A 24,716-nucleotide genomic window follows, 5' to 3' on the forward strand; every position below is an offset into this window, starting at 1 on the left:
ACACTGTGAAAGACAGAGGACTCTATGGCAGCATTTAAAAAGACTCTCATCCCCTACAGTTAAAGATAATCTGTACTGAAAAATCAGGCCAGATTTAATCACAGAGTGAAACAAACTGCAAAAGAGACCAAATGCACCTCCTTGACAGGACTATTACCAACTCAGGACACTCTGTGAAAGCTAAAAGGTCTCTATGGTAACATTTAAAAAAACCTTTATCAAGACTAACCTTGTAAGGGCAGACTGTGCTGAAAATGAGGCCCAGTATTTAATCACAAGGGTAGAACAGCAAAGACAAAAAGCACTGCCTCAGCAGGATTGTTATGCTAAAATCAGGGCTTTGATAGGGAACAAGTAGACCCTGAGATCTGAAATGGGGACATTTCAATGAAACCTCTAAATTGTCCTGAACCCTCTGGCTGACAAGGACCCCTTTTTTTTGCTAGAGGAGTATGGAATCCCTTTACTGACCAAGCCAAAATATCATCTAAGGTGCATATATCAAAAGATGATGCCCTTCCTTCTCAAGATCCTCTCCTATCTCTTCTCATTGCTCACAGACTAATAACTCTAGAATCAGGTATAAGCAGAGCCCAAGTGGGAAAATAGAGTCCCTGCCCCTAAAGGAAAAGCTGATTCACCACAAGAATTGCAGAATTTGACCAGTATATACTGGCAGAAACACATGTGGGAGTGGATCTTAAGAGTGCCGAACCAATACACAGACACAGCTGCATAGGGAAGTGTATGCTGATAGGGGATGATTCCTCCATACTTCAAGATTTACTTTCCTAGCAAGGACACCTGAGCCACCTGAGCCAACATGCTGCTGAGAAGGCTACTTCAAGCTTGGATCCAACAATGGCTTATGGTAATTGAGGTGGAGATGCTGGAAATTTTCTGGCAGGGTATTGAAGAAAGCTCAGGGAGATAAGGATGTTAGAATGGACTTCCTACACAAGACCAAAGAAGCCACCACTAGACAAGGTTCCCTGGAAAGGCCCAGAAGACACTCCATCCATTAGAGCAGTTAAGAAATACAAAGTGAGAAAGGCACCAGTGTCTGTGAGCAGCTCAGTGGTGACTGTTCTCTGTAGGCCAGGGATGAAAGTGAATGATGCTATCATGTGACTGGGCTTTCTGGTATCAGTCATATGGAAAACAGATTCTCTCCAATGCCCAACGGTAAAGAGACTAAAGAGTAGTTCACACATCTGAGGGAAGGACAGCAGTATACATTCTTTGTCTTATCTCACAACTATGTGAATTCTCTCTACGATATAGACTAAAGAGATTCTGACCATCCTGAAATTCTGCAAAACATCACACTGGCCCACTATATTGATGATATCATGCTAATAAATGGGAAGCAGGAAGTCTTCTGGGTAAAACAAGTAAAAAACAAGCATGCCAGAGGACAGAAGATAAACCTTACAAGAGAATCTGGTAACTCCCACAGAGGTGACTCTTTTAGGAATCCCATGGTTGGGCCCAGCAGTAATCCTGCATAAGGATTGGCACAGCTGCCAAATTCATCTTTCAGAAGTCTCAGCCACACATGATTTCCTCAGGAAGACTTCTGATTCCCAGAACTGGACTGGGTGTCCAGTGAAGACTATTTAATTATTTATTGCATTTTCTTTCATAGCTCTTTATATTTCATAATTGATTATTTGTATAACTGATTATTTGATTAAGGTCTATAACCTTCACTATACTACCAGGTACATGAAGACAGGAACTGTCTATTTTGCAAACTATCATATCCCCAACACTTAGCACACACAGTCTCTAGAATATACTACATTCTTAGCAAATAAAATCAATAAATTATACTACAAAAGCTAAGGATCTCCATATAGGAAGTAAACAGATAGTCTGCACAATTTCACTAAATGTGTAATCCCCAATATTTCCCAAACCCAGCACCTGAACCCTTTCAGTGCTTTAGAAGCTCATTTATACCTTAAACATCTATTCCCACTGGTGACAGTTATTAATAACTATAACCATCATTGATTTATTAAACCTAGCATTTTTGTGTTCTGAGCACTTATTTAATCATCTGCAACATCCTTATAAGGTAGGCACTATTATTAGTTCCATTTTACAGGTAAGAAAAAATAAGGCTGAGTAACATTTCTCAGGGTCATAGATTGGGTACATGGCAGAAAATGTATTTAAACCCAGGTCCGTCAGACTCCAAAGCCTATGTTCCTCATGTCTTTGCTACACTGCCTCTTATTGCCATGACCTATTAAGTTTGATATTTAAATATTCTCAAATACATGAAATAAATTATTACCTATAGGAACAGGTGAAGAAGAACCAGTAGAGCACAAATGTCATGATATCTGGTACACTATAAAAACTTTATCCCATTTCACAATGCTAAAAGTTGAAAGGCAAGATCTGCCCGTTTATTAAAATCCTTACCTCTTCTGAGCACAACGAAGCAAACCACGTCCAAAATAAACTAAAGACATAAAGTTCTCACAAATTTCATTCTCTTGGATCACCATCTTCATCACTAGAAATTTATTCTCTGCTTCTGTGTAATCCTGTAGTAACATAAAACTAGGTTTGGCTGATATAAAAAGCATTTGTTTTCTTTTACAATAATTATTTTCCAAACTGGAGAAGTCCGAGCAGCTTTCATATTGATACAGTCATGTAGTCATTTATTCACATCTCTAACCCTAGCATCTGTGATCACACAGATAATGTACTCAGTGATTAAAATACTTATTTACAAAAGAACTTCGATCTTCTTTACCCAACGTTTCAAAATGAACATTTAGAGAATTTCTAAAATCAACCTTCTGTCAAAATGAAGTCAGTGAGCTTAAGAAGATTTACAATGGACAAATAACACATGCTACATACCTCTTTCTTTCCTCTTTCAGTAAGTGCTACTCCATACAAAAACAGTAATGTCAAATAATAACCAATATTAATCTGATGTGCCTAAAAGAAAAAAAATATTTGGTTATTTAGACTAAGCTACTTTTCAGTATACCAAGTTTAATTAAATATCCTAGGCCTATCAAAAAAAAAATGAAATCTTACCATTTGCTACAACATGGATGGAACTAGAGGGTATTATGCTAAGTGAAATAAGTCAATCAGAGAAAGGTAATAGTCATATGATTTCACTCATATGTGGAATTTAAGAAACAGGACAGAGAATCATAAGGGAAGAGAGGGAAAAAGAAAAGACAAAATCAGAGAGGGAGACAAACCATAAGAGACTCTTAACTATAGGAAACAGACTGAAGGTTGTTGGAGCGGAGGTGGGTGGGGGGATGGGGTAACTGGGTGATGGGCATTAAGAAGGGCACTTGATGTAATGAGCACTGGTGTTATATGCAACTGATTAATCACTGACCTCTACTTCTGAAACTAATACACTATATGTTAATTAATTGAATAAAAAAATAAATATCTTAAGCCTACTTAGTAATTATTAAAAATAGTAAAAATTATCATATTGTCAATCATCTAGTAAGAACAACAGCAAGTACATTTTAGATGTATTTGACAATTCGACCCTGAAGAAAAAAAAAACTATCAAGGATAGTTGATAATCTCGAAATAAAACATTAGTTTGATTAAAGAAAATGGACGCCATCAGGATTTATTGTCTCCTTCCCCCTTCCACACCACATGCTACAAATCGCTAAGATCTCCATACAGATGTAGTAATGAGTACAACTATATTCTGAGTACCCTGAGTCCTTCTGAATATGGGGTGGGTCTTGGAGACTCCAGACCCAACACCCACTGTACGAATGCCCACTTCCTGGTTTTGATAACATAAATCCTCATGTAACCTGTAACTACTGAGGGAAACTAAGTGAAGGGTATGCTAAGACCTCTCTGCACTTTTGTATTCTACAGCTATATTTTTGCAACTTCTGTGCATCTAAAATTACCTCAAATAAAAAGCTTAAAAATTGGGGTGCCTGGGTGGCTCAGTTGGTTAAGCGACTGCCTTCGGCTCAGGTCATGATCCTGGAGTCCTGGGATCGAGTCCCACATCGGGCTCTCTGCTCAGCAGGGAATCTGCTTCTCTCTCTGACCCTCTTCCCTCTCGTGCTCTCTCTCTCTCTCATTCTCTCTCTCTCAAATGAATAAATAAAATCTTTAAAAAAAAAAAAGTTTAAAAATTGTCCATGAAGAAAAATATTATGCATTCTGTTCATAAGCTCTCTAACTGAAAATCATAACCATATCTTTTGTCACATTAACTTTTTACAATGAGACTGTCCCATACTATAAACAAGATTTTTTTTCAAGTACACAGGGATGATAAGCATCTACAGGATATAAGTTTTTTTTTTTTACTGATCTAACTGTATTCTCTTACCTAGCAGAGTTCTCATGGCCAACAGTACACATTTATGAGGTAACTGGCTGGAGTTAGAAGTTTGGCTTCAAATTGATCTCAGTGGAAATAGACATGTGTGTTTGCTCTCAATGAACCCATGTAATATCTAACTGGTTTCCATCTTAAAATTCCCATCTTTGCAGAGATGGTAAAATGCAGTTCACAGAATAGGCACTTAAGCCAAGACTATATGGGTTTGTATCCTGACTCCACTACTTACTACCTGATGAATTAAGCAAGTTGTTGAATCTCTATGCTTCAGTTTCAAATCTATAAAATGGGAATAATGAGGTGGGGTGCTTTCAAAGAGTAAATGAGCTAATCCTTACAAAAAGTGTCTGTCATATAGCAAACATTAAATAAGTATAAACCATTATTTTGTAACTTAAAAAAAAAAACTGGCTTCATAAATAATATGACTGAGCCTTTGGCTCAGACAACCCTAAAAAGAACACTTTGAGGATAAAATGTGGAATTGTGGTAATGCTACAATTACAAGTACAAGGTAAAGAACTAGGGAATTTAGAGATGTAAGCAGTACATTTCTAACCAATATGCTCTGCCCTTTCCTTCCCACCTTCTCCCCCCCCATAGCAAGGATTATTCCAAGTATTGGAACTAAATGGATATAGAGATATTATTTCATGCCACCTCCTACAACGAAGTTGCCCCACCTATCCTCGACAGTCTTGAGGAACAGGGAGAGCCATTTGGATACAGCAGTAGGCTGCTCTGATCATGACAATTCCAATTCTGCTCAACAATGCTACCAAGAGAGGGATCTCCTCCATTTCCTTATGTTAAGACTCATCTTTGAAGTAATGCCTAAATATAGTAGGCTAAGCAATCAGCATCTGTTAATGTTGATTTTATATTCATTTATTTTACTGCTTGGCAACCTGGTCAGTGGGAGAAACAGCAGATCTTTAGCATCCCAGGAGTTTTTGGAAATACTCGTTAATGCAAACTCCCTTTTGTTACCTCTTTTGACTCCATGTAGAACTCCTTTAGGGTGGTATATATCACCGCTTAGAACCCTCATCCTGAGAGTCCTAAACAAAGATGATTTCTCCACTTTCTTGTACATTTGAGGAGTTTGGTGTCTTTGGCTATCTTAGTTGGTACCTAGGTAGTCCTTTCTTGTTTACTTTACAAATCCAAAGCATTCAAAGAATTGATTTTTTTCCTTTTACTGTCCTATACTACTGGTTCTGATTTTTTATGCCAGTTTTACTTTTCCTCAGATTTTCTATTTATTTCTAAAGTATCATTTGATACTGAACAGATTAAGCATATCTTATCGATTTTATCTCGCATGAGTACTCATTAACAGATAACGGAAATTCCAATTTTTACAAATATAGAAATATCAGGAGGTGATTAACAACTAGGAGGAAAGGAAGGAGTAATTTCTGAAGTTTATAACTCTCTGTTTCAAATGGGAAAGCCCGTGTTTACTAGTTCATTTAAGATGAACAATTTTATGGTTTGGAAGGGGACAAGATTTGGCTCATTACAGAGATGCAGTCATAAAGTACAAGACACAGGAAGGAAATCAATTTATGCATACCTTTTTTCCAGAGGTAAAAGGAAAATACAAATTGGTCTATACCTTGAAACAAGGATTGTACTGGCTACCCTCTCATTGGAAAATGTTGTCCAAGTCCATTATTTCAAACTTTCAAAAGAAAACACTTACAGTATAATTAGTAGCCTGAATGTTCCTAAGCGCTGCTTCCAGTTGTGTTATCAAGAAACGTAAAGTCAGAACAGGAACAACTTCCTCCCCATTCTGGCTGTTAGCTGCAACTTCTCTCTGTGGAAATAATTTGGTCAAAAATTTCTTTAACTTAAAGCAAATATCTATGTACATTTTTATTATACAAGTAATACACGCTAGTCGTAGAAAATCTGGAAATGATTTTTTAAAACTCCACACTACCAGGGCACCTGTGTGGCTCAGCTGTTTGAGCATCCAACTTTTGATTTCTGCTCAGGTCATGATCTCAGGGGTTGTGGGATTAAGCCCCAAATCGGGCTCCTCACTCAGCAGGGAGTCTGCTTCTCTCTCTCCCTTTCCCCCTCCCCACTCTCTCTCTAAAATAAATAATCAAATAAATAAATAAAAATAAAAATCTACACCACCCAGATACAATTGTTCTCTCATTTGTTTGTTTTTAAGTAGTCTGACAAATCTTCTTTGTAACTATTTCCTCAAAACACGTAAACAGCATTCCTATGCCTGCCAAGAGTTGGCCACATCCACTCCTACTTTAAAGGAAAGTGGTAATCCCAGTTTATTCTCATACCTTCTGTTCTCTAAGCATGGCTAAAATTTTCCTTGCAACCCTGACCCTGTAAGAATGCTGGCTTAATTCCAACACCAGGGCAAGGCATTTTAAGCTGCAATCTGATTGGAACAAAACTAATATAGGATTATATACCATACTTTGTTATTTATATGGATGAAATGAAAAGGAGGACTATGTCTTATCTTTGTGTCCATTTCTCAGTGCCTTGTACCTACAAGTGCTTTGCTTGAATTCCATTATGTGTTTAACAATGTATTATCTGTGTGGAAAGTTTAACCTACACTTTCTTAACATGGTTTCTTATATACAATACTTTGTTTTTCTCCTAGATAGCTAGATACTTTGTCTCCCCAGCACTCAATTAATGAACCTCTTCTTCATCAACACACACATTCCCTAAAGTAATCCACTGTCATGTTTTTAAATAATGTCTACTTGGACAGTTTCCAAGTTTGTTTTTCCAGCTCAGAACTATCACTTGAATTCCAGACTCACTTATACAACCAGTTACTCAACAGTAACTCTTGAATTTGAGTAAGCATATATAACTTAACACTGAAGTTCCACCTCCTTTATAACTAAAAAAGCTGGAGAAAATATAAAAACTGTTTTTTGAAAGCAACAGAAAGCTACCAAGGCACTGAAAATCTCTGGGGCCAACATTCAGAGAGAAGGAAAGCCTAGAGACATGAGATTGACTTTTGGAGCCACTTTTCTCCTTATGGCAATTTGCCATTTTCAGCTGTGGCTGAGAACCTGGGATGCTAGACAGTTTTTAGCCAACTTACAAAGCTGGGGGAAAAAACAGAATGCGTTACCTATCAAGGATGAGGGAACCTGGAAAACACTTCATCCTTTCGTTGGGACCTTGAAGAAATATACCCTTAGAGTAAGAGTGTCAGTTTTGGTTCCAGCTTGAATGCAAGTAGTTTATTTGGGAGGTGCAGAGAACAATGGTAGGGGAATAGAGATGTGATACAAGGGAGGGAAAACAGGCTTTAAATTGATAGGTATGTTATTTTTTTTTTTTTTTTAAGAGAGGGAAGTGGGGGTCGGGGGGAAAGGAAGAGAGAATCTTAAGCAGGCTCCATGCCCATCGTGAAGCCTGATACAGGGCTCAATTTCACAACCCGAGATCATGACCTGAGTCGAAATCCTGAGTCAAACACTTAACTGACTGAGTCATCCAGGTGCCCCACAGGGTGTGTTATTTAGTTATTCACAATGGGCAGCTGGGGTTACACAACAGAGAAACTCAGTAAAACAGTGAAAAACACAAGCCTCAGTATTATTCAACTCCAAGGGAGAGAAAACTGGGATATTTGCAGAACAACTCCCAAGGCTTATTGACTGAGTGGTGATGGGTGATGCAGGAGTATTAATTCCTTGGGACTTCCGAACTGCCATGAGAAGTACAGGTCTTCTGTAGTTCCAGGGGGGGAAAAAGCCTTAAGGCATAGAGATATAGACATTGAAAACTGGAAATTGTCCAGAGCATACTGAAATAAGAGGCCAAGAGGCCAAGGGTTATGTGCAGGGCACTGATATTATTTACTACAAAAGGTAAAGCATAAATAGACCCTTCTTCACAAAACAGAAGCTTAGAATCACCTCAATCCCCGGTTGAATTAAGTGATCTGCCAGAAAAGCACATTACTAAGCAAAGACTTTGTCCAGTTAAGGAAGGTTACTCTAAACCAACTCAGGCAGCCACTGGCAAGTAGCAGAATTCTCTATTATCCTTTAGATGACTATGGAATTAATTTTGATGTTTTCATGTTCATTCATGATTTGGGTTATCTTTGCCTTTTTAAGATTCTTACCAGGAATTTATCAGTTTTAAAAAACAAGTTTTGGCTTTATTGACTTTCTCTATTTTATTTCCTTATTCTATTTCAATAGACAGATATCTTTACTACTTCCTTCTTTTGACTTTTTTTAATTTGCTGTTCTTCCATTAATCTCCTGAACTTTATGTTTAAATGACTGATATTCAAATTTGCTTTTTTCTAATATTTGCATTTCAAGCTATAAATATTTTTTGAAGCACATATTTTACTTACAACACAAGCTTTGATATGTATTTTTTATTCAGTTAAAAAATTTATCTAATTTCCATTGTGATTTCTTTTCTTACCCATGGGTATACCTAGAGGTACATCTTAAGAACAGTGATTTTTTAAATTTACCTTTCTGTATTGATTTCTAGTGGTTAGAGAACACGCTCTATATGTTATGATTCTTTGAAATTTGATGAGACTTGCTTTGTGACTAGCACATGGTAAATTTTTGTAAATGTTCTGTGTGCACTTAAAAAGAATATATATTCTGCCACTGTTGGGTGTAGTGTTTTGTGTTTGTATGTGTGTGTATGTGAATTAGATCAAGTTTGCTACGGTTCCACTAATTTTGTGTCCATGTTGTATCACTTATTAAGAGATCATGTTAAAATTTCCTACTGGGATTCTTAATTTGTCCAAACCCCCTTTAGTATTATCAATGTTGTCATCTTATACATAACAGTTCTGTATGCATTTGGGTTAACTTCTGGAATTTCTCTTCTATTTTCTAGACTTGTCCATAGAGTCAATAGCAAGTAATACAATCTTGTAGTTATGAGAGCTTCATAGTAAGTTTTAAAATCTAAGTGGGCAAATTCCCAACCCTTCTCCCCTACACTTCTCTTTCATAATTTTCTTGGCTAGTCTTCCTTTTATTTCCCATCTAAACTTTAGGATTAGCTTTCAGCAATAACAACCCCAAAAAACCCTTTTGTCACTTTTTGATATGTGATATTTACAAATTTTAATTTAGGGAAAATTGACAGCTTTATCACACTGTATCTTCCTACGTGTATTGCTTTCTATTTGGTCTTTTCTTACCTTTATTAGAGTTTTAGAAATCTTCATTTACAGTTTCAATATAGAGTATTGATTTCTAAACTTAATGGGAAGAAAATCAGTATGTAGATACTTGCTAAAATGCAGACTCCCAGACCTACCTCCAGAGATTTTGATTCTTTAGGACTAATATGGAGTTCAGACAGTCTCATGTAGGTGGCCTAGGAAAACTCTGAGAAACACTAGTTTATATCTTGTATATTTCTTATGTGTTTTCCTAGGTATTTTACTTTTTTGGTTGCTAACATTCTTCTTTCATTTTTACCTTCTAATTGGCTATTGTTTGCCTATAGAAAGGCTACTGATTTCTATTTCTTGTTGTTGTTTCTGGGTAATTTCCAAAAGATAGGAGGGAAATAGTGGCATTATTCCACAGTTTCAAACCAGAATTCATACTGGTAAATTATCTCAGTTAAGGTTATAATTGTATGTAAAGTCTCTGGATATTTTTAGAGTTTGTTTGAATTTTAAATCATAACCTATGGTGTTCTGCCCCCAACTAAGGGCTACAAAGAAATGAGCAGAACATTTTCTTTAACTTTGAAAAACTCCATTCATTTAAGAACTGATACCCATCTTGTGCTGAAAGTTTCATAAATTATTACAAAAAAAAACACTACTTCCAAGATAGAAATCTACAATATATTCTCTAGAGTATTTATTTTACTCATAAATAAACAAGCTTTGGACGTTGTTTTTAGCTTACATTTTTAAAAAATTTGTCAACATTTTACAAATTAGAAAAACCAAAAGCAATCCCCTGTCCCAGGGTGGCATGTTATGGGTTATTAATAGAATAAGAATAAACACTAGACCTTATAGTCAATGGTGGCTTACTAGCTACTAATCCACATTACTACCATTATTCTTCAAAGACTAGCACCAACTAACTCTATTTAATAGAAGTCTACAGTCAAAGCTGGCACCAGAGCCCTTCACAAAAAGTAAGATGGAGATTTCAAGACTTTAGCTGCACTGTTGTGGGAAGGAAGGGAGGGAGGGAGGAAAAGAGGGAAAGAGTCACTGTGAAATAATAAGAAATATATACATTGATACTCATTCCTAGTTTCTGGTAATATTTGGTCTTTGATCCTGGTTCCTGACATAGGAGTTCCTAAAACCCCTGGAATTTCTTGGGTGATAGGAGTATCTTTTGTTCTAATGAGGTGACCCTCAGTAGGCCCCTGGATAGGGGCTGGTCAGCAGAAACACCAAGCCATGATTAGAAGCTTGGAGCTTTTAGCACTATCCCCCATTCCTAGAGGGGGAGGGGCTGGGCATTTAATTAATTATTGATCATGCTTATATGATGAAGCCTCCATAAAAATCCTTCAAGTATGGGGTTCAGAGAACTTCCAACTTAGTGAACACATCCAAATGCCAGGGGAGTGGCACACCCCAACTCCACAGAGACAGCTGCTTCTATATTTGGGACCCTTCCAGACCTTGCCCTATGTATCTCTTCATTTGGCTGTTTTTTAAATCCTTTATCATAGCCTTCATTATGTAATAAATTGGTAAATATTAAGTAAGTGTTCCCTGGAGCTCTGTGAGCTATACTAGCAAATTACTGAACCCAAGAAGGGGTCATGAGAACCTCAATCCATAGCCAGCTGGTCACAAGTATCAGGGACAATACTGTGACTGTGTGTCTGAAGTCAGAGCAGATTTGTGGGACTGAGCCCTTAACTTGTGAGATCTGATACTAACTCTAGGTAGACAGTATCAGAATTGAATTGACTTGCTGGATACCCAGTTAGTGTAGGAGAATTGGTTGATGTGGGAATAAATCCACACATCTAGTGTCAGAAGTACCGTCAGTGTAGTAGTAGTAGTGTGAGAGTAAAGGAACACAGCATGTTTTCTCTGGACAGTCATATACAAAGAGCTGTACTTCCACCCCAAAGAACAAATTATAATCTTACCTGCATAATTTGGAAGGAAAAATTTTCTTGTAAGAACTTCTTAACATGAGGGACCACACCTTTTGGTAGAGTATTAATTGCATTCAATAATTTCTTTACTTCCAATAGTAAGTTAACAGGGACAAGATCAGTAGGTGTGTCCTTTTCCTGTTTACCCTAGAAGACAATATTTATTAAAAATTTACACAATTTACATATTTACATATTCTTATTACTCTAATATTAAGACCAGCCAAAATATTAAAAAAAAAGAACAGAGTGGGGCGCCTGGGTGGGTCAGTCGGTTAAGTGTCCAACTCTTGATCTCAGCTCGGGTCTTGATCTCAAGGTCAGGAGTTTAAAGTCTCACATTGGGTATCATGCTGGGTGTGGAGCCTACTTTAAAAAAAAAAAAAAAGAAAAAAGTGCCTTTATAGCCTTTATATACTATATGTAGATAACTGTGACAGAGCGATAGAAAATCCAAATAAGAATAAGACATTCTCGGGCGCCTGGGTGGCTCAGATGGTTAGGTGTTTGTCTTCGGCTCAGGTCATGATATCCAGGTCCTGGGATCGATTCCCACATTAGGCTCCCCGGCTGGCTCAGCAGGGAGTCTGCTTCTCCCTCTCCCTCTGCCTCTCCCCCTTGTGTGTTCTTTGTCTCTCTCACTCAAATGAATAAATAAAATCTTTAAAAAAATTTTTTTTAATTAAAAAAAAATAAGACATTCTCTCTGCTTTAAAGGAACTTAAAACATAGCAGGAAATTTAGGACCAAAACTCAGGAAGCTTTAATATACAGAAGGCCATCATAAATTCATTTGGAAGTTATAAATTAAATATTCTAAAATAGGGATAATTATACCATTTTTTAATAAGGTACTGAGATGGGAAATATCTACAATTTAAGGCTTAAGTGTAAATTATGGCTCAAAAAATGGTTGCCCTTGTGAAATACACAGAATGCCCTGCATTGATCCACTTAAGGCATAAAAAATGCTAAGTTTAAAATATTACATAGATTAGTCTACATAATAATATCAAAGCTAGATCTAAGAGTACTTTTTACGTATGTGATTGATGCTTTAGTTACTAAACACACAGCATACTGAAAATAAATAGAACTGTAATAGTTTAAATTATAAACAAAGTAATAAAACAGAATGACTCTTAATTCAGTCAGAGCTAAGTCATACTAATCTTGGGTCTACAGGAACTCATTCTTACTGACTTAATAAACCATCATTAATGGCTAATCAATAGCTATATAGTCAAGTCCTGCTGGATTGTTTATTAACATTAGTTGTGAGGAATGGGTGGGCAATGAAGAAGCACCTGGAACACATGGATGATGGACTTCCTTCAAACCTTAACAAGATACCACAGTTCCTATACCCTGTTTAAACTTTGGGAATATGAATATGTTGATGCTGACCTCTGAAAATCAGAAAAGACAGCTTTTTATTATGGAAGCCATGTAAAGCTTGAGTCACTGAAAATGCCCTGGGGCAGGGAGGGGGTGACTCTTTGACCATTAGGTCTAACAGACTGCAATTACCCAGGAAAGTGACTAGGAATCAATAAAGTCCAAGGTAGGACTATCTGCCTACTCTCCCCTTCTGGGTTTGAGTCTTAAATTAAGATTCCTCCATCCCCATCAATACCCAACAAATAACCTTACATTTTATTATATTTCATTATATGAAAATTATATCCAAAAATGTAGGAAAGTGTTAATAGTTTGCTAAATCTCAGCAAAGGGTATTTAAGAATTCATTTTATTATTCTTGAACTTTTCTGTAAGTTTGAAATTTTTCAAAACGTTTACAAAAAACTAAAAAGCTTCCACAATGTACCTAGACAAACCCTTCAAAAGAATGACCACTGTCAGTAGTGCATACATTTCAAACTAACAGTCAGTTCTGCAGTCAAAAGTCACCACAAAATCATCTAATATTAATTACCAAATTGATACACAAGCAAGATTATGGTATGAATAAAAAATTTTAGTAGGATATACCATAAACTTCATGCTTATTAAATATTTTTATCTTATTATAAACACAATTTTTTAAGTTAGTGGTCATAAATTGTCTAAGTACAATTTTTTAAGCCAGTTATCAAAATATTTGATGCTCAATCCATTTTGCAAAATTAATTTAGCCTCTAAACCAAATTCAGGTCAAAGTTTTCACCTCCTTTGACTTCTTTATTTCCAATTCTATATTTAGAAATGTATTTTCTGGATCTAATCCTCCCTGGCTCAAGTGTACATCCCTATGTACATCTGAATATATTGTATTTTCTCTGCAACAATTTTTACAGTGATAACCTCATGCAGGTGAATAATATGACTATTTTATGTTTATGTATTTTCTCTCATTACTAGATAACCTTTATAAAATTTATTAACAGTGGACATCAATAATCACATAAAACTATACGTAAGGTTAAAATTGCACTAAAAAAACCCAAATAGCTCTTCATCCATCCTTCATTAAATATAAGCACATGTGATATTCATATATGTGTGTATATATATTTTTTAAGCTACCATAAAATATAGTCATTGGCAATATTAACCTTGTATTAATGCATACTTTATTCTCTTTCATTTTTAACTGGAATTTCTAACAGTAAAGATGATAAAAATAGGAAAGAGAATTTCAAAACAACTCTGAAATTTACTAAAAAAAATTCTGTGTGTGTGTTTTCTTGGTATGTGTATAATTTTCATTTTGTTTGGATTTTGCTTTTAAAAGACAAGTAAGGGATTTCTTAAAATTGATTATTGTGATGTTTCTGGGCAAGTCAAATCAATCACCTACTAGTTTTAACTTATAGTGAGAATTCGTGCTTATAATAACAGAAGTATCAATTATCAGAGATTTAATTATGACCATAAATTTACTTATGAAGGAAAGTAGAGTCAACCTCCAAATTCTTAACAGATAAATAAACTGACTAGATTTAGAATTACATTGCATATATAATTACTCATTACTAATTGACAATTAATGAAAATTAACTCTTCTCTTACCAGTTGGTCAGTAGATTTTTCTACCTTATTCTTGATTTCTTCCTTAGTCTGCTCCTCCACAGTTGGATCCCTACTTTAAATGAAAAAGAAAGGTGTATTCAGGGTATCTCCTTACAAAGAACACAAACTGTAGTAGTAAAGAATCTAACAAGTGAATTTGGAAGTTCAAAAAGTGCAAACAATGTGTTTCAAATCAAGACTGACAATAGTGGTAGGTATCATATATTTAGGAACTCAAAGGAAAAAAGGTATGCTCTGCCCTTACTGGATGGTGGTAAACAGAACAGCTGATATAAAAAACTTTTCTTGAACAGACAGACAATATACCAAAATCATGGGAAAGAATTAACTTTATAGCAATGTAAAGAAAAAAGGGTCTTAAAGAAAATATAAGAAAAAAGGGTCTTAAAAAGGCTGGTGTTTTGTGTGTGTGCATGTGCATGCGTTTATGAAGATAATAAAGGTTTGGAAAGGATCTATCTTATCCAGATCCTTTTATTTATTTATTTTTGTTTCAGGTTCCTGGCCTTACAGTTATCCAGTTTTCCAAAATGATTTTTTTAAATTGAGAGAGAATATCATATTTAAAAATTAACTATTTTTGTAAAAAGGAATAACTTGACAAGTTTTGCTTCTGACACTGGTTTGAAATGTGAACATATGCAGTGTTACATACAGAACTAAAAAAATTATTTATAAAATTGCTTTTGCCTACATACAGAACCATGGATATAGGGCCCATAATATAAGAACCATAACATAGGATCATATAGATTTATATGATCTTAACTCTATACAAAAGCAGAGATAAAACTGAGGTGAGAAACATATCAATGGATTTACTCAGCACTGTACTTTATAAAAATTATCCTATCTTACTTCACATTTATGTATTCATTTCCCAGACAATCATTTATCATCCACTATGTGCCTACTGATTTTGTCAGGGGAAACTAGGACAGATAAATAGTATAGTATTATCCACATAGTGAAAGTTTCAACAAAAGGTGATTTATACACACAAACAATATTTCACAAGATGGTTCTCAGTGCTCTTTAAAATGTCATGGCAAAAAAAACCCTCTTAACTGTCTTTTCATCCACTTCTAAGCCCCACTCCAAAAAGGAACACAAGGAACTTTCTTGTGTTGTCAAGGAATGAAAAATACCGCAGCAGTGTTCTGAAGCCTCTCCAGAGGTTTGTGGAAGAGTACAAAAAGTTCCCAAATGTATACCCTTCTTACTCACTCTATTTCATGATCATTCACTCCTCGACCCAACAGTTCTCAGTCCCAGATGCACGTTAAAATCACCTGTGAAGCTTCTGAACCATCCAGATGTCCAAACCCTACTTTAGAGCTTCTTATTCAAGTGTGGAACGTGGGCTGCTGTATTCACCAAAGTTTCTCTGACAAATTTTGATATGTGAACTTAATCCTCATTCCCTCCCCAACATTAAAATTGCTCTATTAAAGGTTACTAATGAAATCCTACTATTTGTTATTTCAACAGCTTTGTCTTAGTTCTTCATTCTACCTGGTCTTCCTGCATCATTTAACATTGCCCATCATACCTTCCAACCTTCCTTGAAAACCTCTGCAATCTTTGCTGCTGCTGGTTCTCCTCCTAGCCCTCCACTTCTCAGTTTCTACCACTGGCTACACCTCTTCCTCTCATTCATCACATTCATTTATTATTTTAATAATATTTAATACAAACTAGGTACATTAACGGTATCAAACCATGCTCCTGGTATATTAGAATAGTAGGTACATCCACAGGCATCTATGGCAGTCACTTTATACATTAAGATAATTAAATTGATGTCCAGAGAGGTTATATAACTTGTTTTTAAGTTAAACACCTAGAAAGTAGCAAAGCTAGAACTAGACACAAGACTAGTATTTTTTCTTTTGCTATTTTGATACTTTTACCACCTATATGCTTCGTTCTGCTACTAAGAGCTGAAGTTTTGCTGTAACAATATATCCTGAAATATACATAGTATATATACTAATGTTCCATTTTTTTTTAAAGGTTTATTTATCCATTTGAGAGAGAGAGAGGCAGGGGAGGGGGCAGAGGGAAAGAATCTCAAGCAGACTCCCCACCAAGCATGGAGCCCGACACGGGGCTCGATCCCACAACCAATGAGCCGAAACCAAGAGTCAGACACTTAACTGACTGGGCCACCCAGGCGCCCCACTAATGTTCCATTTTTATCCCTCTCTTTTCTTACTACATTTTCTACTTAAGTCAATTTCATTTATGCCCATGTATAAACAAACCCTCTCAGATAGGGATCAGGCCCTTCTTATTCACTACTTAACCTCCAAGTCTCTATCTCAATATTGGACATAAAGTAGGCACTCAAATATTTATTGGATGAATTAATAAAAAAATAAGCCAACTTTCATGAATTCTAACAGCACCCATTCTAATAACCCCTGAATCTATACCTTCAGCCTTGCTTTCTGACAGTACTACTACAAATTTCTAACCATCTACTCAACAACTTCCACAACTTAGGATATATTACCAACACCTCAATTTCCTCATGTCCAGAACTGATTCATCATCTGTCCTCTCTTTCTCATGCACACATTAAACCTGTCTCCATTTTTGAGCCCATATTAGCTAATGGTAGATATCTCCTTCTGCTCATTAGAAACCTTTGAGTCATCTCTTTTTCTCTTTTGCCCCTTCCCTCATATTTAAGCAGTCATAGAATTCTGTTGATTCTACTTCTATAAATCCCTGTTTTCTATTCCTACCATTGCAAGCCTTCATCAGCTTTTTCCTGAACTATTACTAGTGTTATATTTTGTTGTCTGTTCCTTCCCACCATCAAGAAGTAGTCTTTCCAAAATACAGTGTAAAATTTCCTTTCTTTTTAAAAGGTCATTGGTTCTGCCCAAAATAAAGTTAAACTCCTTAGAAGACAGTTGAAATCCTCCCAATCATTTATCTTAAGTACTTTTTCTTGCTGTTTCCTTCCATTTCTACATACATCAAAATGCTTATCCTTTAATGTTCAGTTTGAGTGTCATCTCGTGGAAACCCACTCAACCCCAATCATTATTGTTCCTTTCTACTACAGCCATGGCATTACGCATGCACTTTGCCTAAAGATTTAACTTTTTATATATCTTCCTACTACATTATAATTCTAACTACCCAAAATTTTATGTCTTTATTCTCTAAGTACCAAGGAGGTACTTTACATTATAAGCATTACAGTAAATGCTTATAAAATAAATTAATAGATCACATTAATCTATTTTGGTGAGAATGCCCACATGTAGCAAGCTGTAGCACATTTTTCACTTCTTAACTCTTTAGCCAGAATGTGGTCCTTCAGAGAAATTTTCTGTAATTAGATTTCACCCACTAATCAAAGTTGCTAAGTTATCTCCAAGCATAAGGGCATCTCAATCACACCAGCTTCCCAAAGTTCTGTGGAAAGGACAAATATTGTGTCTTCAAGATGCAACAAATGTGGCTGGTTTCTGTCCAACCCATCCCTTACCTTGTAAAAAATTCTTCTGATAGAGAATCCATGCTCCACAATGTTGTTTTGCAAAAGTCTTATTCCAATGCTTGCACTTTTACTACTGATGTTTAAAGCTGTAAGAAGAGTAGTATTTTTAGTGGGAAGGTAGAAGGATTACTTTCTTTTTCCTCACTATAAAAATATACATGATCATTGAAGATAATTTTGAAATAGCTATAAAAGAAAATGAAAATTACAGTTTCACCATCTAAAGATAAGTCACTGCCTACACTTTAATTTGTCTAAGCATATTTTACAAATTTATAATCATATTGAATAAACAATGTTCTAAACTACAGTTTTCACCATTGAACACTGTATCAAAAGCATTTTGTATGTGATGTTATACTCCTACTATGTATTCTCACTGGCTACACAACAATTGGTTGACTGGGGTTTCCTAGACCATTACCTTATAGATGGATATTTAGATTGTTTCCTATTTTTCCATTATAATTAGTTTTGTGATAAACTCCACTAACCATAAGGCGTTTCTATATTTATGATTATTCATTTACAAGAAATTCTCTGACGTAGAATTTCTCAGTCAAAAGACACCAATATTTTAAGTCTCCGTGCATATTGCTAAATGGCTTCCCAAAAGGTTCATACTAATTTATTTTCCACAGAGTATATGAGTTCCTGTTTAACACAATCTTCAATAACACTGTTTTGTTTTCTTTTAGTCTAAAGGTAACATTTAACCACTTTCCCCCAATAGATAGGATTCTGTATCTTCATAAAATAGGAAAGGTGGATGTATACTCTCTGGTTCAAATATCAATGAATGTTGTGGATGTTTCCTCAAAGGAAAAAAAAAAACCTGCAGCAACACAAATGAAAACAAAAAGAACAGAGCGTCCATTAGTATATGTCTTTATTTATATAGCTCTCCACTTAACTATCCCAAGAACAACTCTTCTAAAATTAGTCACATTTACACCCTGATGTTTATAGCTACAATATACAATAGCCAAATTATGGAAGCAGCCCAAGTGTCCATCCATAGATGAATGGATAAAGAAGATGTGGCATATATAAAATGGAATATTATTCAGCCATAAAAGATGAAATCTTGCCATTTGCAATGACATGGATGGAGCTAGAGATATAATGCTAAGAGAAATAGAGAAAAGCAAATACCGTATGATTTCACTCATATGTGGAATTTAAGAAATAAATGAGTGAAGGAAAAAAAAGAGAGACAAACCAAAAAACAGACTCTCAAGTTACAGAGAACAAATTGATGGTTACCAGAAGGAGGGTGGGGTTGGAGGATGGGTTAAATAAATGATGGAGATTAAGAAATACACTTGTGGTGATGAGCACCGGGCAATGTACGGAATTTTTATCACTGTATTGTACACCTGAAACTGATCTAACACTGTATGTTAACTACTGGAATTAACCTAAAAACAACAAAAAAGAAACACTTATATCTTAATGAAAGATATTACTTGAAAGAAGGTATATAGACAGTGTAGTTTTAACGAGTTAAGCATATGGCTTCTCCCATATGCTTCTACACATAACTTTGTATATCCTTGTATCTTAATGAAAGATTTTTTTTTTGAAAGAAGGTTAAACAGTGTAGTTTCAATAAGCTGAACACAGGACTATTTCCATATGCTTCTACACATAAGTTTACAAACATCTTAACCAAAGAAGATGTTACTTAAAAGAAGGTATAAACACAGTGTAATTTCAATGAGCTAAAGATACAACTCTTCTCATTTGCTTCTACACATGAAGTTTACAAATATTTAGATCTCAAAAAAATAAAGTAAAATTAGTCACATTTGTTCTGTATTTTTTCAGAGTTCAAGCCTACAGACTCCACTGTTCTCTGCTAGACTGATTTCCCCTTCTAATCCCTTTGTATGAACATCCAGGAAGTATTAGAGCAAACATGTAAAACTACTGTTCAGAGCTTTGGGACAAAGAAAGAAATGATGAGGAAAAAGAAAAGAAAGTGACAGCAATAGCACAAAGACAACAGACCTAAAGTTCTTTGCTTCCAAGCCCAAGACTAGATAAAATTTCTCATTTCTTGCCTCTGAACCACTTATTTATCCTAGTAACTGGGTAGCCAGTTTCTCTAACAGCATATGTAATATACAGCCATAAATTAGATCAGTAGAGCTTTTGGAGGCCCATTATTAAAATGCAATTCAGCATAGGTAATTTCCAAATCAAGAAAACATGTTCCACAAGATCACTTCCAAGTCATCTATTAAGAATTCAGATTGCATTTACTCAAAGAAACACTATTTTTTTACCTGATATTGACTCTCCCTAAATGCCAGAAAAAGCCAACTGAACATATAGAAGTATCAGCAGGACCTGAACCCTCATAAACCGAGGTCTGAGTATCCTGTCATTGGAGAGTTTAACAGGGAAGGGGGCAAGTACCTGGCTAAATGAAGTCCAAAACTAGTATTCCTAATTATGATACTGCCTGTACCTATATTCTATATTTGACTCACACCAGCTCTAAATTACACAGATAAGTCTTGAGAGACAAGGGTAATTCAACAATTCAATGGATACTTCTTAAAACATAAATATTTACACATACACACACACACAAACACACACAGACTCCTATCTAAATTTCTTCATTTACTAACAAGTGTTGGCGAGGATGTGGAGAAAAAGGAAGCCTCATACACTGTTGATGGGAACAGAAATTGGTACAACCACTGTGGAAAAAAGTACAGAGGTTCCTCAAAAAATTCAAAACAGAAATACCGTATGATCCAATAATTCTATTAAGCACCCAAAGAAAATAAAAACAGTAATTTGAAAAGATATAAGCACCCCTATTACAGCATTATTTACAATAGCCAAGATATGGAAACAACCCAAGTGTCTGTCAATAGATGAATATATAAAGAAGATGTGGTATATAGGGCACCCGGGTGGCTCAGTCAGTTAAGCATCTGCCTTCTGCTCAGGTCATGATCCCAGAGTCCCGGATCGAGTCCTGCCTCAGGCTCCCTGCTCAGTGGGGAGTCTGCTTCCCCTTCTGCCCCTCCCCCTGCTCGTGCTCTCTCTCTCTCTCAAATAAATAAAATCTTAAAAAGATGTAGTATATATACGTACACATAATACAATGAAATATTACTCAGTAATAAAAAAAAGATGAGATCCTGCCATTTGTAACCACATATGTGGATCTAGAGGGTATTATGCTAAAGGAAGTCAGACTGAGAAAAACAAATACCTAAAAACAAAACAAATGAATAAACAAACATAAAGCAGAATCTGACCTATAAATACAGAGAACTGATGGTTGCCAGAGGGAAAGGGGTTGGGGCATGGGCAAAATGGATGAAGAGGAGTAGAAGATAGAGGCTTCCAGTTACAGAATGAGTAAGTCACAGGAATAAAAGGCACAACATAGGAATATAGTCAACCATACTATAATAATGTATAGTGACAGATGGTAGCTACACTTGTGATGAGCAGAGCATAACCTATAGAGATGATGAATCACTATGTTGTACACCTGAAACTAATGTAACATTGTAAGTCAACTACCATTTTAAAAAGTTAAAAAAATAAATTTCCTCATTTAAAAGAGAACTTTTTAACACCTCTTAGTTTCTTGCCCATCCCGAACAAATTATGTCTTGCTGTCAGTATAACTTGCAGACTCCAGGTCTCCGAGGTAATTATTTTATAGTTTTACTCTTATTTTTAAAAACTCAATAAGCAGAATCATATACTTTTTAAATTTGCCTTCTCTGTTCAATACCAGTGAAAGATACAACCTAACCTTAATAATGAAGTAGAGTGACATTATTCTTTCCCACTAAATCAGATCTAATTCATCTCTTCAATAAAGCTGTATGGAAAAGGACATGGCTTTGAGAATTCTAGGATTGTGATCAAACTGTTTTTGTCTTCTATAACCTCCCAGCTTCTTTTAAAAAAAAGTCAGGCATTATGTCACAGACAGAACATACAAACACATGCCTTTTCTAGACAAAGCAATCCCCTCATTTCCAGAATTTAAAACCCAGACACAGAAACCACGCCCCCCCACCCCCAAGCTCTCCTTCAGCCAGTTGTTTGCACAGATCACAGCGAGACTGAAAAGGGAGGAAAATTCTCTGGCAACAAAGTAGAGAAGATGGAAGGCCTCTGCTAAGCTATTCAGTGGTCAGCTTGAAAAAGAAAAGGGCGTAATATTAATTAATAAATCAGAAGGATCGTGGGGCACCTGGGTGGCTCAGTCAGTTAAGCGACTGCCTTGGACTCTGGTCGTGGTCCCAGGGTCCTGGGATGGAGCCCTGCATTGGGCTCCCTGCTCCGTGGGGAGCCTGCTTCTCCCTCTCCTTCTGCCTGCTGCTCCCCCTGCTTGTGTTCTCTGTCAAATAAATGAATAAAATCTTTAAAAAAAAGAAAAAAAGAAGATATTTGGATCCTGATATAAAAGTTAAGAAAAGCGAATGGCTTTTTTCAGTCTGCTTAGAAATACAACCTGAGCTGAATCTCTGTGGTGAAAGGCTTGCCAGGAGAGTATCATCAACCCCATCATCCCCCAGGAGCGAAGCCGACCATGTGTGGCACACCCCACTGCAAGCAGCAGCGGCAGCGGCAGCGCTTTACAGCCTCTGTGGGGAAGGACAGCGTCAGTGCCTAGCAACGGAAAGGAAGTACCAGCCTGAAACGTTAACATTGTGCTTCTAAAATAATCCAGAGGTTCCTACCATTCTAGAAGAGGCTGAAGGAAATCTTTTAACATCAGGGTTAACATGGGAGAAAGGATGCATCTGGTTTCCCCTAGTGTATTCATTTCAATCGACTTTCCCTGTCAGCAGGAAACTAAAAACTTACTCTGCCTTCCTGGAACTAAGGACTGCTCTCCCACAGGAACCTATTCAGGTGCCGGCTGGTTGATCAGAGGGCAAGTTAAAGTTCAGTGTCAATTTACAGCACACCTTTGTCCACCAAGCAAAATGGCTACTTTACTGGTTGAAAAATAAGGTATTGCCATCTGTATCTTCACAACAGTAAGATGCCTTTCTTACTGCTTCTTACTGCTCCCTCTGCTCCTAGCTTCCACTTTCCCTCTTATCTACTAAAATTATAGCATTTTTTTTTATCACAAAGGATTTTCCCATTTTTAAAGTTGTGCTTATTCACATCAGAGGGGACACAGCTTTTGTTTATAATTGTTTAATCATTCATTCAAATGTTTACCTTGTAGCACTCTTGTCACCTCCCCAAACAGTATACGAATACATTGTTTTTTAAATCCACTCAAGCGCTCATCTTAAGTCACCTGACCAAGTTAGAGGCTCTAATTGGCCAACAAGTTCATATTTCAATGTGTGGATAGATGTCCCAGGAATTTGCTACCTTTGTCAGTTCTGGGCCTTACAGATCACACAATGCCGGGTGGAAAAAGGGAGTATCAAGTGTGCAAAAATACAAATAAAACTCTTTTCTCAATCCTATTAGCTTGAAAACAAAATAATATACTTTGTATTTTTCAGGACAGAAATTCAGTTATGGGAACTTCTCTTATGCCCATTAAATCAGGGTTTCTCAATCTTGGTACTATTTACATTTTAGGCTGGATGATTTTTTGTTATGGGAAGATGTACTATGCATTTTTAGGATGTTTAGGAGCACCTCTGTTTTCTACCTAATAGATGCCAGTAGCAATGCTATCCCACCTCTCAGCTCCATAGCGAAAAGCAAAAATGTCTCCAAACACTGCAAAATGTCCCCTGGGGGATAAAACGCCCCAGTTGAGAACCACCTGATTAAAAGTGAAAAGGTTAATTAAACTCATAACAGATTGTTCTGAGGAAGAACAGTAAGACTATCCTGGATTTATGTAGCATGTACAAATACAAGCAAATCATTTGTCTACAAGAAAGAAATGACATAAAATATCTTATTTAGATTTCATCAATGTCAAAAGTTGAGAGATTGCATAGCATTGGTAGTTAAGAGCACAGAAACACTGAAAACAGTCTGCAAGGGTATACAGAACTGCTTTGACACACATTAGCTATGCAACCTTGTTTGAAACTAATTAACATCTGTGCTTCAGTTTCCCCATCAGAAAAACAGGGATAAAGATGGTCCCAGCTTCACACAGGTTATCAAGATTAAATGTTTAAAACATGAAATAGAACGGTACGTAGCACATAGTAAGCATTATATAAGTCTTGCTATCATTACCACCATCATTATCATCATCAAATTTTGTTTAAATTTGTAGCAAAATCAGTTCACTTGACTTCTAATTCTCTACCTCAATGGAGAATTGCTATTATGGAAAGGAATGATAATAATTAGCTTAAGAACTGGGACAAAAAACCACATTTTTCAAATATATCCCACATGGCACAAATGGCAGCTAGTATGCATGTTTGGCACCTTGCGTTTTTCACATCAGCACATGTATATCTCTCATATTTCTTAAAGTGTATGATATACCATTGTATAAATATATCATTTTACCAGACTACTGATAAACACTTCCTCTTTAGTTTCCCCCTTTTTTCTTTTGCTATTACTAACAATGCTGCAATAAACAACCTTGAACATGCAACTTGGTAAAATTTTGATAGCTATTTTCAAAAGCTAGAT

General features: G+C 36.0%; 1 protein-coding gene across 13 annotated transcripts in view; it reads right to left on the reverse strand.

The window, feature by feature from the left end:
• The window catches only part of DZIP3 (DAZ interacting zinc finger protein 3), a 94,910-nt gene that overhangs the window by 61,560 nt on the left and 8,634 nt on the right, over positions 1 to 24,716 (reverse strand). For 9 of the 13 annotated variants that reach the window (XM_027583426.1, XM_027583428.2, XM_027583435.2 and 6 more), the window contains 6 exons: positions 18,078 to 18,175; positions 14,549 to 14,621; positions 11,528 to 11,683; positions 6,090 to 6,206; positions 2,887 to 2,967; positions 2,437 to 2,561 (listed from right to left, as the gene is read on the reverse strand). In XM_027583426.1, the coding sequence (XP_027439227.1) occupies positions 2,437 to 2,561; positions 2,887 to 2,967; positions 6,090 to 6,206; positions 11,528 to 11,683; positions 14,549 to 14,621; positions 18,078 to 18,109 (584 nt within the window). In that variant the 5' untranslated portion in view covers positions 18,110 to 18,175. Of the gene's footprint in view, positions 1 to 2,436; positions 2,562 to 2,886; positions 2,968 to 6,089; positions 6,207 to 11,527; positions 11,684 to 14,548; positions 14,622 to 18,077; positions 18,176 to 22,590; positions 22,724 to 24,716 lie in introns of all 13 variants that reach the window. The other 4 variants (XM_027583432.1, XM_027583431.2, XM_027583433.1 and 1 more) reach the window with 2 other exon arrangements.

Source organism: Zalophus californianus, chromosome 1, assembly GCF_009762305.2.
Source record: "Zalophus californianus isolate mZalCal1 chromosome 1, mZalCal1.pri.v2, whole genome shotgun sequence".
Lineage (NCBI taxonomy): Eukaryota > Metazoa > Chordata > Mammalia > Carnivora > Otariidae > Zalophus > Zalophus californianus.